The sequence below is a fragment of the Macaca thibetana genome, chromosome 20 (assembly GCF_024542745.1).
Source record: "Macaca thibetana thibetana isolate TM-01 chromosome 20, ASM2454274v1, whole genome shotgun sequence".
Taxonomy (NCBI): Eukaryota; Metazoa; Chordata; class Mammalia; order Primates; family Cercopithecidae; genus Macaca; species Macaca thibetana.
Window position 1 is genome coordinate 35,477,989 of NC_065597.1, and position 15,554 is coordinate 35,493,542.

General features: G+C 44.2%; 4 protein-coding genes across 19 annotated transcripts in view; 1 reads left to right on the forward strand and 3 right to left on the reverse strand.

The window, feature by feature from the left end:
- LOC126943908 (metallothionein-1E) overlaps positions 1–15,554 on the reverse strand; it is a 339,166-nt gene that overhangs the window by 213,191 nt on the left and 110,421 nt on the right. The gene's annotated exons all lie outside the window — the stretch shown is intronic.
- LOC126943900 (metallothionein-2) overlaps positions 1–15,554 on the reverse strand; it is an 894,508-nt gene that overhangs the window by 195,716 nt on the left and 683,238 nt on the right. The window lies entirely within an intron of this gene.
- Positions 1–15,554, reverse strand: part of MT3 (metallothionein 3) — an 892,117-nt gene that overhangs the window by 174,580 nt on the left and 701,983 nt on the right. The gene's annotated exons all lie outside the window — the stretch shown is intronic.
- The window catches only part of AMFR (autocrine motility factor receptor), a 57,181-nt gene continuing 44,891 nt past the window's right edge, over positions 3,265–15,554 (forward strand). The window contains exons 1-2 of one of the 3 annotated variants that reach the window (XM_050772911.1): positions 3,265–3,758; positions 14,388–14,480. In XM_050772911.1, coding sequence (XP_050628868.1) covers positions 3,504–3,758; positions 14,388–14,480 — 348 coding nt within the window. In that variant the 5' untranslated portion in view covers positions 3,265–3,503. Of the gene's footprint in view, positions 3,759–3,895; positions 3,914–14,387; positions 14,481–15,554 lie in introns of those variants that run through there. The other 2 variants (XM_050772912.1, XM_050772913.1) reach the window with 2 other exon arrangements.

The following is a 15,554-nucleotide window of genomic DNA, read 5'->3' on the forward strand; positions in this document are numbered from 1 at the left end:
GCGCGGTGGCTCAAGCCTGTAATCCCAGCACTCTGGGAGGCCGAGGCGGGCGGATCACGAGGTCAGGAGATCGAGACCATCCTGGCTAACACGGTGAAACCCCGTCTCTACTAAAAAAAATACAAAAAACTAGCCGGGCGAGGTGGCGGGCGCCTGTAGTCCCAGCTATTCGGGAGGCTGAGGCAGGAGAATGGCGTAAACCCGGGAGGCGGAGCTTGCAGTGAGCTGAGATCTGGCCACTGCACTCCAGCCCGGGCGACAGAGCGAGACTCCATCTCAAAAAAAAAAAAAAGAAAAAGAAATATGAAAGAAAAGCTACAAATAGCAATGTATCCATTAATTTAGTTTTTCCTCTAAAAACTTGAAGAGTTGGTTATTTTTCTCTCTGCTAGATTTAGCTGTGGAACATATTGGTCCAGCTGATGAAACACTAGCATGCCATGGGAATACATTTAAAGCTACTGGATTAGATAGTGAAGTTCAGCTTCTAGGATTTTGAGAATCTTAAGCAACAACAAAGCCACTCAACCAGTCTCACATGATGGTGAATGAGGTCATGAATATGAAAGGACTTCAGATATTTTAAAAATGAAAATAGCATTGTATCTAGGTATGAATCTTAGTCCACACAAACTGATTTGTCTGAAATAATTATTTTATTCCCTTTAAATCAAACCAAGTCAGAACCACCATCCCACAAAGATGGCAGGAAATTCAGTCTAACAGTCATAATGGAAATGAAGGAGCTATTTGAAGTCTCAAATCTAGAAGGCATAGTGGTATTCTGAAATGAAGGTGGTGGTGACGAGGGAGCTCGAGCTTTCATCATGGACTCTACTGATTCTTGTCCAAGCAGGACCAGCCTCTCAAAAGTCTGATGCTGTCATCAGTCTGCCACACTTGGGGCTTGGGACACAGCTGACAGGTAGCCTGTATGTTGATTCAGTCTCCCCAGGCACATTAAGCATTCATCCCTTTTGGGTCCTGCCTCCTCCCCTGGTCCTCTCATGGAGTAAGATGCAATTACCAAGAACTAGAAGTATTGGTTAAGACTTAAGAAGACTTGTTTGGTTATTGCCAAAATGTCCTTCCTTGAGACAAGGGTGTGCAAAGTACCTTCTTGGAGTGGGAAAGGAAAAAGTAATGGTAGAAAAATTACTAATTCTAGTAAAAGATCCAAACACAAACCGTTTACATTCTTTAAAAATGCAAACAAAAAATAAGCTTTTATAGTTGGGTTAACTTCCCCTGTTCATGTGAAGTTTCAGAAAGTCCAAGCTTCTAAAAGTTTAATAAGGGCAGATCTATTAAGAGCAGCCTGTTTGTAAGGGTGACAGGACAAATTTGGTTTGTGATAGTTTAGAACTACTGTGGCTAGGATTGAATAAAGATTACCAGTTAGTGGTTTAAAAGTTATGATGGCCCAGATCTTGACCTGTAAAGTAGAACACTTCCCTGAAAATTACAATATTTTTTCAAAATAAAGTTTTCCTTTGTTTTACTGATAAAGTTTAAAGTGTAGCATTTTAATTGCATGGCTGTGGGAAAAAAACCAAAGTGAACTCAAGTCTAGTATTCATATAGACCTTGTTTTAAAAAAATGCACGTGTACAAAGGTAAGACCTCTCCTTGTCCCGGTAAAACTAAACGTTCATCAAAGACCCTTTAACAAGATGTTTCTAAAATTTCCAAAGTGGAATGGTAAGCCTGAGAGATCTTTTGTTTTATAGTTAATAGACTTTTAGAATATTAGGCATGAAGAAAGACTTTGAAAGATAATTTGGTCCTTTTCTTTAGAAAGTTTGGAAAATCCTACAAATATTTACAGAGCACCTACTCTGGGCTGGGAAGTATTACAGGCCTTGGGGATGCAAAAGGAATAAAACTCCCAAGGTAACATTTTTTTTCCTTTGGTAACAGCTTATTGAGATACAATTCACATATTGAGATAGAACTATTTAAAGTGTACAATTCAATGATTTTTCAGAGTTGTGCAATCATCACCTCAATTTTACATTTTCATCACTTTGAAAACAAACCTATCCCAGCCAGTGACTCACGCCTGTAATCCCTGCACTTTCCGAAGCCGCGGTGGGAGGATCACTTGGGCTCAGGAGCCACAGACAGGTCTGGACAATATAGCAAGACGCTGTCTCTACCAAAAATTAAGAATTAGCCACGTGTGGTGGCATATGCCTATAATCCCATCTACTGGAGAGACTGAAGCAGGAAGATTTCTTGAGCCCAGAAGGTGGAGGATGCAGTGAGCCATGCTCCTGCCACTGTACGTACTCCAGCCTGGGCCACAGACCCTGTCTCTTAAAAGAAACCTGTGCCCTTTATCACCCCCTACCTTCCCTCTACCTCCCATCCCTAAGCAACCATTAATCAACTTTCTGTGTCTGTATATGTACTTGCCTATTGTGGACATTTCATATCAATGGAATCACACAACACGTGGACCTTTGTGGCTGTCTTCTTTGACTTAGCACGTGTTTAAGGTTCATCCCTATTGTAGCATGTATCAGTAGTTCATTTTTATGACCGAATAGTACATTGTATGGATATATCACATTTATCTATTAGCGTTGTTTCCATCTTTTGGTTGTTAGAATGGTATCAACATTTGTGTACAAGTTTTGTGTGGAGGTATGTTTCCACTTTTCTTAGAGGACTGGAATTACTGGGTCAAATGGTCACTCGTTTGACTTTAAGGAAAGGGCAGATTATTTTCCAAGACAGCCGCACCATTTGACATTCTCACTTCTGGTGTATGAGGGAACACATTTTTATTTCCCGCTAAATCAGGTTCATTTTTTAGTTTCTGCTGGAGGCTACTAGTAAACAGCAGAAACTTGAAAGACTGTTAATATTTTTTCTTCTGGGGTTTTGGGCACCAGGGAAGCTGCTCGGCCCCTAGGAGTGCTTGGGGGTAACCAGCTTCAGAGGGTTAATGGTGGGGGTTAAGTGGGCAGCGGCCTGGTGGCCAGGGTCCCCCGCGCCCTGAGGCCCGGCCCGCCCGTCAGCGCCTGCGGGCCCGAGTGACGCCTGCGCCGCGGCCGGAGCAGGTGCCCTCTGTGTCCGTGGGCCCAGCCGAGCCGTGGTGCGGGCAGCGGATGATGCTGGGTGCCGGCCCCCGGGGCCTGAGGCCTGGGCCTACGCCCGCTAGGCGGCGGCGCCACCGCTGGGGGCGGGGGACGAAGGCCGCGCCCCTGCGCCCGTCCCGCCCGCGTCCCGCTGGGGGCGGTGGCCTGCCCGGAGCCCGCCGAGGCTCTTCCGCGCCGGCAGGGGCAGCAGCGGGAGCAGCGCGGGGCGGAGCGGCGCCAGCAGCCAGGAGCGGCCCGGCCCGGCCCGGCGTGGCGGCGGCGGCGGCGGCGGCGGCGGCGGCAGCGGCAGCGGCAGCGACAGCGACGCCAGAGCCCGTGGGCGCCGTTCGCGAGACGGCGGCAGGGGCCCGGCCGCAGCGCGGGGAGGCCCGGAGACCGGAGGTCGCCGCTGCCGCCATGCCGCTGCTCTTCCTCGAGCGCTTCCCCTGGCCCAGCCTCCGCACCTACACGGGCCTCAGCGGCCTGGCCCTGCTGGGCACCATCATCAGCGCCTACCGCGCGCTCAGCCAGCCTGAGGTCGGCCCGGGCGAGCCGGACCAGCTAACGGCCTCGCTGCAACCCGAGCCGCCGGCGCCCGCCCGGCCGAGCGCGGGGGGACCACGGGCCCGCGACGTGGCCCAGTACCTGCTCTCAGATAGCCTCTTCGTGTGGGTGAGCGAGGCGACCGGGCCCGCGGGGCAGGGACGGGGTCCGCTGCGTCACCCTTTATCCGCGGGGGGCGTGGTGGGCCAAGGGGCCCCTGCGCCAGGGACCCCGGAGGGCAAGCGCCTGGGGGGCGCGGCCTTGCCTGCGGGAGCGCTGCCTAGGTAGAGTGGTGAGGCGCTGGGGGGCAGCGAGGGGGAACCGCGGGCGGGAGGAACATCATGTGGAGTTGCGAGGAGGAGGCCCCGAGGGGCAGGGCAGCGTTGGGGGCTCCGGGAAGGGAGTCGGGAAGGCGGCGGGCGAGGGTCTGCGTTGGGGTGCGGACGGGGCCCAGGGCAGGGGAAGGGGTTAAAGGGCAGTGGGGAGGAAGGGGCTGGGGACCCTCGGGAGAAACTAGACTAAGATCTCAGAGGGCAGGTTCAAGGGGAAGTCGGGATCTGGGAGTGCGTTATCCCTAGGGTTGGACAAAGTAGAGGGAAGTTGAAAGCTTTTCCCACTTGGTCAAGCATGGGATTGTTGTTAGCGGGTTTTCTTCCGACGAAAAGGAGAGGGCAGAGGGGAGAATTCAGACTTTGAGTATGGGGGAATTTTCAGCACTTGGATGTCTTTGGACATTCCAGTTGGAGAGAGGCGTCTCCTACAACTTTTTTGCCGGTTAGTATTCGATTGTCCCCTTTGGGAGCTGTTTAATGAAACAAACACCAGGCAAACTGTGCTTCCTTTTCTGCTGCCTTTACCTGATGATTCATGACGGTTTTCCTTTGATGTATGAACACAGCAAAACATTCGCAGTGTCAAGAGGCAGCCCATCATGTTAACTGAATGTTTCTTATTTGAGGATCTATTCTAACGCAGTTTCCAGGTTGTCTGCCCCCGCGAGATAAGCAGCATTGATAAGGCACACATGCTGGTTTCCTTCATTAGAATAGATAATTTCAGACTGAGCAGATCAATGATATTTTGGCTACAGAATTTTGCTTTCACCTTGGCCTTGAATACTTACGTAAATCCCACAGTGATCAGAAAAGTTTCTCCAGCATTTAAAGTCTCACTTGGATTTAATATGGCTTCTTGGATTTTGTCTCCTTCCAAGTTCCCATTTGGGGTTGAAAGTAGGCTGTAAATGACTGAGAGATTAATATTCCAAGTTGATAGGATGATATGCAACTCATTTGTTATAATTAGTCTCACTGTGCTTCATCAGGAAGCGGTGGGATTTATGGACTCTGTGGGCTGTGGATTAAGTCTCCTGGTCCTTCTGATGGAGAGTTCAGTAGAAGGCAGTGAAGGGTGAAGTTCCTGTTTGTCTACTGCTGTGTAAAACTGAACTTTACAGACCCAAAGAAGGGAGAAGAGAAAGAACTCACTCACATCTCTTGCTTAATTTCAAATCTGATTTTGCATTTGAGTTAGCAGGTAAACAACTTAAAGTGATATAGAGAGTGTTTTTGCCATATGTTAAGATTATAATGTAGTCTTTGATATTTTTTTAAGTCTGAGATATAAATAAGCCTTTGAGAAGGAACCCTTATTTTATTTATATAACAACCTTGGCATTATTTAATGGATTTTCCCCCGCAGGACTTTCTTTTGATAAAAGCCATGTTCAGATTCTAAGGTTAATACCTCTTCAGAAAACATTACATAAAAGGCTGTTGATTTTTCTGTGATGATGATTACTTTTTAGGAAATTTCCTTTTCTTCCAGCATTTTCAGTAGAGGTCTTACCTCTGGCAAGTTTATCACTTATTACTCTCTGCTGATGATATTTTCATTTCTCAGTTGATCCTAGTGCTGTTTTTCCTCCATCTTTCCTCTGGGTGTTTATTTCCACGTGTTTATTTTGGCCTGCTTTGGTTTCTCAGAGCCTCCATGTGCTCACTGTGAGTTTGTCTCATCACTCAGTGTTTATGTAGTTTCTGCTTTAGCAGCTGAGTAGAAGTGACAATCTCAAAAGCCTTCCCCAGTGGTGGGACAGATAAGATTGTTGAGTGAATACCCTATGTGGTGGTGCCTTTGTCAACTGGATCCTCCCCTAGTTCTGTTGAATTTGGATTCAACTTTTTCACAAACACTGCCTGCCAAGGCCAAGTAAGACAAAACAAAGACTGATCCTTCTGCCAGTGCAAGTCCTGCTAGATATTGTTTAACATATTGCAGTTCCTAAAACTTATCTTTGTGGAGCACAGTTTAGAATAATATCGGTCTGATAGCATCACAGGAGGTTTTTCATGAACAAACTCAATTTAAAACCTTTTGAAGGTGTTATTTTGGGCACTCTGGAGGGCATATCTGTGAACAACACTTTCCCCTACCCTCAGTAATATGGCACAATTTTACAGGTGATAATAGATAAATAAAATGCAGCAGAGTTTGGAGGAAAAAGAAAGGAATTGTGCCTAGGGAAGGGTTCGTGGAAGGTGGTGTTTGAACCATCTTGGAAGGTGGGAAGGGTCTCAACCAGCAGCAATGGGTATTCCAGATAAAGAAACCAGCATGTGGAGCTCGGTCTGGCTGGGGGAGGACAGTGCTGGGCACAGGCAGGGTGGTCTGGAAGCTGGGCTGTTAAATAAAAAATCTGTTGAATCTTCTGGTTTAAGAGGGAGGTTGAGAAGGTGAAGAGGAGACTGGGGGGTGAAGGAGGTGGGGCAGGTGCCTCTGCTGTGAGAGGAGGAGGTGAGCAACCCCTTTGAAGGTTTCTTTCTCAAAGTGTGGACCTCTGGCAGCCTGGTATGTGGTCATCTGGGGTACTTGTAAAGTGTAGTTTCCCTGGGGATCCATTTCAGAGAGAAGGGTGGAGCCTTGGAATCTTCATTTTAATGAATGCCCTAGGTGATCTGAGGGACACTAGTGGTTGAAAAACTAACCTAGGAAGAGGCTGGAGTATGGTGTCATGTAACCTTGACCTTGCTTGCTCTACCAAGTGTGGACAGTATTGGGGCTTAAGTGGGGGTGGGGCATGGAGGAATAGGGGTGCTGTCATGATTTCTTTCAGAAGATAGTCTGGGAGCAGTGTGGAAGATACAGTTATGTAGAGTGGGAAGAGGACGGGAGATCTAGTGACCTATAACTTCCTCCTCCCAAGGGGGCCTCTCCAGGTGGCCCTCATACATGACATTGAGAACGGATTTGGGAGGAGGCTTCTGGGTTTTTACACTAACAGATATGTGGGTTTGACCTGACCTTTTGTTTCCCCTTGTCTTTCTAAAACTTCCACCCTAAAGTTTGATTTCAGATGAGTTTTTATTTTGTTACTCATTTCTGGGCTATTTTACATTGCTCAGATAATGCTTCTATTCAGCTCCCTCTTGGTCCCTTCTAGCATGGTTTTGGATTGTTCAGGTGTTTTGGCTTTTTCATTTTTTAATTCTTACTCATTACTTTTATTAGTTCCCTTTTCTGCTTTCTTAAATATCTGCTTCTAAAATTCTAAGAGCAAGATATGCAAATAGAGAGATAGAAATATGAAACTAGTGTCAAGGTTCTGATTAATTGTGCAAATAATATCATTTAAATAGAACTCTCAAGGGGAAAAATAACTACAAATAAAAGTGGATAAAAGTGAATTGACCATTTAGAACAGGGATTGGCAAACTCGCGGCCTATTTGACTAGGCCTATTTTTGTCTTAACAGCTAAGAATGTTTTTTATATTTTTAAAGGGTTGTAAAACAAATAAATTAAGGAAGTTCCAGAGCCTAAAATATTCACTGTCTGAGAGTACTTTAGAGAAAAATTGGCTGACTCCTATTTTAAAGAGCCTATTTTCATATTATTATAACACTTAAGGGCTGGGTTCAGTGGCTGACACCAGCAGTCTCAGCAGTTTGGGAGGTGGAGGCTGAGGCAGGAGGTGGGGGGATTGCTTGAGGTCAGGAGTTGCCCAGGAGCTGCCCAGGAGTCTGGGCAACATAGTGAGATCCCCTGCTCTACAAGAAAAAAAAAAAACAACAAAAGAGCTGAAAGTGACTTCCTAGGTATGAGTCTCTATGAGTTGACTATTTCAAGGTATATGAGGAAAAAATGTTAGCTCCAGAAGTGTTGGGGCAGCTGAAGGAAAAAACACTAAACTTGTGAATAATTGGATGTGAGCCTAGATAAATTAAAAATAAAAGGAATGCCTTCTGGGTAAGGGAGAAGGGGACTGCTATTTGATCACCTCCTAGGTGTGCTTTGCATGCGGACTGTCATCTATTTCCCTAGTATTGTTAAAGGAGCAACACAGTCATCATCTATGTGATGAGGGGGGGAGTGTGTGCATGTTTGTATAATGTGTTTGTCTCTGGGAGCCTGCAGAGAGGTAACAGTACGTGGATTGTCCTTAAAGGGAGGAAACCACCAAATGGTAGGGGGCGCGGGGGAGTGGTGCTGGTGTAGGCAGGTGTCTTAAAAAATATCCAGGTTGACCGTGTCTTGGAAACAGTTCCTGGTAGTTTAATCCCATGTCTTTGCAAGCTCATAAATAAGCCCCCATTGGTGGCCAACATTTTACAGGGTCAAAAACACCTGTAGGGTTACATGGTGATAAATGCACCTTCCTCTCTTTTCCTCACAGGCAGGCCTAACTATTTTATAATTTAGTTTCTGTTTTCTCCAGTGGAAGAGTAAGAACCATTCTGGAGGGGACATTTTCCTCCTGGGCCTTGGAGTGAAGGGAATTAATTTTGAGCCTTGAGTAAGTCAGAGTTGCTGGGATCACTGCTGCCTGACCTGCTACACTCTAAACAGGGACAAGTAAAACTTGTTTTTATTTTGTGTAGACTGGAAAAAAAAAAAAGGCATTTGGTGAATTTTTAAAAAATGATTTGAAGCTTTGACAGCACTATAGCTATGAGAAACATTCTGAAGTGTTTTAATATAGTTGAATTTTTTTTTTTTTTTTGAGACAAGAGTCTTTCTTTGTTACCTAGGCTAGAGTGCAATGGCATGATCTCGGCTCACTGCAACCTCCAACTCCTGGGTTCAAGCGATTCTCCTGCCTCAGCCACCCAAGTAGCTGAGATTACAGGCGTGCGCCACCATGCCCAGCTAATTTTTTCTATTTTTAGTAGAGACAGGGTTTCACCATGTTGGCCAGGCTGGTCTTGAACTGCTGACCTCAGGTGATCCACCCACCTTGGCCTCCCAAAGTGCTGAGATTACAAGCATGAGCCACCACGCCCAGCCATAGTTGAAATATTGTGCTGTAACAGGCAAACTTGTTTTGGTTTGTTACTCATATGGTGAGAAAAATAATGTGGAATTGTAGAACTAGTCAGGTTAGTTTAGTAGATTCTAAACTTTAAAAAAATTTAAAAAAAATAGATAATGCATGCTCAGGGTACAAAAGTTAAGGGGTACAGGCCCGGCATGGTGGCTCACGCCTGTAATCCCAGCACTTTGGGAGGCCGAGGCGGGAGGATCACCTGAGGTCAGGAGATAGAGACCAGCCTGGCCAACGTGGGGAAACCCATCTCTACTAAAAATACAAAAATTAGCCAGGCATGGTGACAGGTGCCGGTAATCCCAGCTACTTGGGAAGCTGAGGGAGGAGAATTGCTTGAACCTGGGAGGTGGAAGTTGCAGTGAGCTGAGATTGCGCCACTGCCGTCCAGCCTGGACGACACAGTGAAACTCCGTCTAAAATTAAAAAAAAAAAAAAAGTTAAGGGGTACAGAAGTGATATGCAGTGAAAAGTAGATCTCTCGCTCTCTCCCTGTTACCTGCTTCTCTCTTCCAGAAATGGCAATTATCAGATTCTTGTAGTAAGTGCTGGTGTTAAGTAGGAGACTAAGAAATACCCAAATTGATCAAGTCCTTGACAGTTCACACTTACATATTATACAAACATGTATGTGCACATATTATTTCCTTTTTTTTTTTTTTTTTTGAGACGGAGTCTCGCTCTGTTGCCCAGGCTGGGGTGCGGTGGCACGATCTCGGTTCACTGCAAGCTCTGCCTCCCGGGTTCATGCCATTCTCCTGCCTCAGCCTCCTGAGTAGCTGGAACTACAGGCGCCCACCACTGAGCCCGGCTAATTTTTTGTATTTTTAGTAGAGACGGGGTTTCACCGTGTTAACCAGGATGGTCTCGATGTCCTGACCTCGTGATCCGCCGGCCTCGGCCTCTTAAAGTGCTGGGATTACAGGCGTGAGCCACCGCGCCTGACCCCGGATTTCTTTTTCTTTTTTTTTTTTTTTTTTGAGATGGAGTCTCACTCTCACCTAGGCTGGTGTGCAGTGGCACGATCTCAGCTCACTGCAACCTCCGCCTCCCGGGTTCAAGTGATTCTCCTGCCTCAGCCTCCTGAGTAGCTGGGATTACAGGTGAGCACCACCACCCCTGGCTAATTTTTATATTTTTAGTAGAGATGGGGTTTCACCATGTTGGCCAGGCTGGTCTCGAACTCCTGACCTCGTGATTCTCCCTCATCTGCCTCCCAGAGTGCTGGGATTACAGGCATGTTCTACTGCACCTGACCCAGGGATTTATTTTATTTATTTTAGTTTACTTTTTAAGCAGTTTTTTTTTTTTTTTTTTTTTTTTTTAATCAATGTCACTCTGATTGCCCAGGCTGGAGTACAGTGGTGTGATTTTGGTTTATTGCAGCCTCGACCTCCCTGTGTCTAGGGTGATTCTCCCATCTTAGCCTCCCAAGTAGCTGGGACTACAGGCACACACCAGCATGCCCAGCTACGTTTTTTGTGTTTTTAGTAGAGATTGGGTTTCACCATGTTGTTCAGTCTGGTCTCGAACTCCTGAAGTCAAGCAACCCACCCACCTTGACCTTCCAAAGTGCTGGGATTATAGACATGAGCCAATGGGATTTGCTTTTAAATAAGGAATGCTCCAGTTAAGTTTCTTTCAGTATAGGTTGAGAATACTTTATCCAAAATGCTTGGGACCAGAAGTTTTAGATTTGGGATTTCTTTCCTGGATTTTGGAATATTTGCATATACATAATGAGATATTTTGGGGATGAGACCCAAATGTAAACGTGAAATTCCTCTGTTTCATATGCACCTCATACACATACCCTGAAGGCAGTTTCATTTTTCCCTTAGGGACACTCAGTAACCTCTTGTAAGTCTGCATTTTGACTGTGACTCATTACATGAGGTCAGGTGTGGAATTTTCCCCTTGTGGCACCGTGTTGGTGCTCAGAAAGTTTTGGATTTTGGAGCGTTTCAGATTTTGGATTTTTGCATTAGGGGTGCTCAGTTGTATTTACAGTTTTTCAAGCCTTTGTTAACTGAAGTTGAGAAGTTATATGTATAACACAATATTATTTATTTATTTATTTATTTATTTATTTATTTGAGGCAAGGTCTCACTCTGTTGCCCAGGCTGCACTGTTGCCCAGTGCAGTGGTGCAATCACAGTTCACTGCAGCCTTGACCTCCTGGGCTCAAGAGATCCTCCCACCTCAGCCTCCTCAGTAGCTGGGACTACAGGTGCACACCATCCCACCTGGCTAATTTTTGTATCTTTTGTAGAGATGAGGTTTCACTATGTTGGCCAGGCTGGTCTTGAACTCCTGAGTTCAAGCAATCCCCCGACCTTGGCCTCCCAAAGTGCTGGGATTATAGGTGTAAGCTACTGTGCCTGGTCAGTATTTGTAGTTAACATATAATCATTATAATTAAGGCATTTTTCTATAAATAGACATGTAATGTTATTAATAATCATTAAGGTGTTTTAAAAAACTTTGTTTATAATCTTAAAATAATTTTCAGTTGCTTTCAATCCTTTGTAGCTTTGGTTACAAAGTTCACAACAGCTTTTCTCCTTTTTACATAAATTCCCTTTTTAGTATCAGTATACTCAAGCTTTTTTTTTTTTCCTGCTTAGCCATGTTAATTTTTAAATCTTCATTTAAATTAAAATAGGAAGTGGTTGTCTATGGGTGATGGGATTATAAGAGACTTTTACTTTTTTTTTTTTTGATAAATTAAAGATACACATTTTTTATACCTTATTTGAATTCAAAGACTTATTTAGGCTGGGTACAGTGGCTCATGCCTGTAATCCCAGTCCTTTGGGAGGCCGAGGCAGATGGATCACTTGAGCCCAGGAGTTCGAGACCAGCCCGGGCAGCATGGTGAAACCATGTCTCTACAAAAAAATACAAAAATTAGTGTGGTAGCTCACACCTGTAATCCCAGCTACTTGGGAGACTGAGACAGGAGAATAGCTTGAACCTGGAAGGCAGAGGTTGCAGTGAGCGGAGATTGCGCCATTGTGCTTTAGTTTGGGCAACAGAGTGAGACTGTCAGAAAAAAAAATAGACTTTTATTTAAAGAGTTTGAGAAATAGTAAATAATACTTTTTTTGTTTGATAACTTGAGATGTGTGTGACAGTGCTGTTTTCAATAGAGAAATGTTTAAGTGCCCCTAAATTTGTTTTTTTTCTCCATCATTACTCTCATGGTAGCCTGCTTGGCCTTCTGTTAAACTGCTTACCATGTTCTATCTCTTGTAGATTCTAAAAGTTCTTTGAGTTTAGGGTTCAGAGTTCCATCATTTTTCTGATTTCCCACATGCCTCGAACAAGTGCTAAATGTGTTGCATTTATTTTTTAAATTCGTATGACTACATGTAAAAACAGGAAGAATTCTTTTAAGAAATTGCGTCGTAATAAAGCTGGGGCATGTTTGTCTAGGGGATGTGACATGAGGGGTTGTGGTTTTGTCTTACAACATTTCTCTTAGTTAATGTGGCTGAGATTGACTGGTTAGATCACAATGAAGGTGAGTCTCTTTAGCATCTATTTCATCACCTTAAAAATGAACATTTCAAGTTACCTGAATTGTTTTTTCTTTTTTAAAAATTTTATATATTTTTCAGTAGGGGCAAGGTTTTGCTGTGTGTTCCAGGCTGGTCTCAAACTTCTGACCTCAAGCAGTCCTCCCACCTTGGTCTCCCAAAGTGCCCGGATTACAAGTGTGAGCCACCATGCTCCTGGTGATCTGGACCATTTTGAATTGGCCTGTTACACAAATTAGGATATTTGGGGCAACTAGTTTCAGCTTTTGTTCCTGGTTGTTTGAAGGATTTAAGTACTAAAACAGTTTATTTTTTCAGCAGAACTATTTTTGTTTCAATCCATTAAAAATATATTACATACTTTGGCCCATTAGGCAGACAGAATAGAACTAAATTTAATCATTTGTAATGAATCAGGGCTGCCCTTAACTGTTCTCCCAAGGGAGGGATGGTGTGAGGTACTAAACAGACCCTGAGGTGATCTCAGGGATCTTGCTTTCTTTTTTTTTTTTTTGAGGTGGAGTCTTGCTCTGTTGCCCAAGCTGGAGTGCAGTGACCGAATCTCGGCTCACTGCAAGCTCCGCCTCCCGGGTTTACGCCATTCTCCTGCCTCAGCCTCCCGAGTGGCTGGGACTACAGGCGCCCGCCACCTCACCTGGCTAGTTTTTTTTTTGTATTTTTTAGTAGGACGGGGTTTCACCGTGTTAGCCAGGATGGTCTCGATCTCCTGACCTCATGATCCTCCCGTCTCGGCCTCCCAAAGTGCTGGGATTACAGGCTTGAGCCACCGCGCCTGGCCTCGGGATCTTGCTTTCTTAAATTACTCTCTTCTGTCCCCTTTCTTTCTTCTTTAAAATTATCATTTGCTTTTAAAAGTAGAGGGAAGAATGACTTGGCAAGGGTAATATGGTAAATGTAGTTCCTTTTCATTTGCTCTCAACAAGTCATCTGTACTGTTTTTATCAAGGTCCTTTTGGCTTTTTGGAGTCATTCAGAGTAATGTGATACCCCACAGTAATCTCTGGGTTGGAGACAGCCAACTCTTCCATTTTGTAAGCATTAAGATTTGGTGTTTAGGTGTAAGGATATTCATCATTTAGGGTTTTATTTTGTTTTGTTTTGTTTTTTAAGTTTTCTCATAGACTGTTGAAGAAGGCCTTAGTTTTGCATTGGTATCCCCAGGTTGCCTTTCATCTCTTAGCCCCTCTCACCAGTTTTCTTTTCCTTCTGTTTTCCCCATTCCACCCCACTGCAGTGCCACAGAAGCTTTACTTCAAAGCCAACACCAAGCATGGAGCACATTTATCTTTTGGTTGAAAGATTTTTCCATTCCAATAAATGTTAAAATATTCTCTCTGTTATATTTTTTGGTTATTAGTTTCTCATGATGAGACTTTTTTTGTGACCATCCACACTCCTACCCCTGCCTCCTATTTGTTTGGCAGGGTAGAATCTCTGGCTGCTGGATTTTACTATTCATGGTAACTTCAATTTCTAGAACAGTTTTCTTTAAGGCTATCAAAATAATGTTGGAAATGAGGTACTTGGGAAGGACCTGCAGTTTACAAGGTTCATGTAGTTTTGCACAAAGAGTACAAAGTATACATACAATTCAGTTAAGGATGAAAGATAAGGTGGCCTGCTGGAGGGTGCATATTGGAAGAAGAGCTGTGACTTAGTTGGTAAGCTGGTGCCTCTCTTCCCAATCCTTACCCCTAACACCCACTGCCCAGAACAGTGTGCCTTTTCAGATATTACTTATCTTGCATTGGGAGAGAACCAGAAAGGCTCAGTCACTGGAAATGATGGCTGAATTCCTAATATGAGATTTTTAGAGCTGCTTTTATTTTTCAGCAGGAAGAAATAAACTTCCTTTCTCCGATTTGTTTACAGGTTCTAGTAAATACTGCTTGCTGTGTTTTGATGTTGGTGGCAAAGCTCATCCAGTGTATCGTGTTTGGCCCTCTTCGAGTGAGTGAGAGACAGGTAAGGCTACACTGAAAGGATGGATTCTTGTGACTAGATTTTTTTTTAAACTTTGTATTTCTTATGATTTCAGATGTGTGGAAAAGTTCCATGAATACTACAGAAAACTCCTATATACCCTTTATCCAGATTCGCCTGTTGTTAATATTTTGTTCCATTTGCTTTAATAGTCACTTTTTATTTATACATACTTTTGTTCTGATTCATTTGAGAGTAAGTTGTGGACATCATTACCCCTTTACCCCTCAATACTTCAGTTTGCATTTTCTAAGAGCAAAGGCATTTTTACAGCACAGTGATTAAAATTAGGAAATTTAACATTGAAAAAATACTTTGTCTAATCCACAGTTCATATTCAGTGCAGCCAAGTTGTCCCAATATTGTTTTTTATGGCTGTTTTTCTTCATGATTTTTAGGAATGTCGTTTTTAGAGAAGCCTAGATTTGTTTGATTTTGAATGATCATAAATGTCACTCTGTAGAATGTGGGTTCTTTTCCAAAAGAATTTACCAGGACAATTTTCTCTGTGGGAAGGTGAATTAAGAATTCTAAAAGCATAAAATTAGGAGATTTGTTCTTGTTTTGGGTGAGATTGTCTGAAACTGGAAAGTGACTCAGAACAGGCAGGGAACGCTTTCAATGAAGAATTATGCCACAAGCATACCGTATAGATTGGCAGTTCCCTGAGGATTTGAGTGGGTAGGGTGTAGATTTTTTTTTTTTTTTTTTTTTTTTTTGAGATGGAGTCTTGCTCTGTCACCCAGGCTGGAGTGCAGTGGCTCAATCTCAGCTCACTGCAATCTCTGCTTCCTGGGTTCAAGCACTTCTCCTGCTTCAGCCTCCCAAGTAGCTGGGAATACAGGTGTGCACCACAGCTAATCCATGTATTTTTAGTAGAGACAGGGTTTTGCCATGTTGGCCAGGCTGGTCTCAAACTCCTGACCTCAGGTGATCCGCCTGCCTTGGCCTCCCAAAGTGCTGGGATTACAGGCGTGAGCCACCGTGCCTGGCATGGTATGTTTTAAAGTAAGAATTTAGAACTGGCCTTCAAAATCACAACATAAGAACAAAACT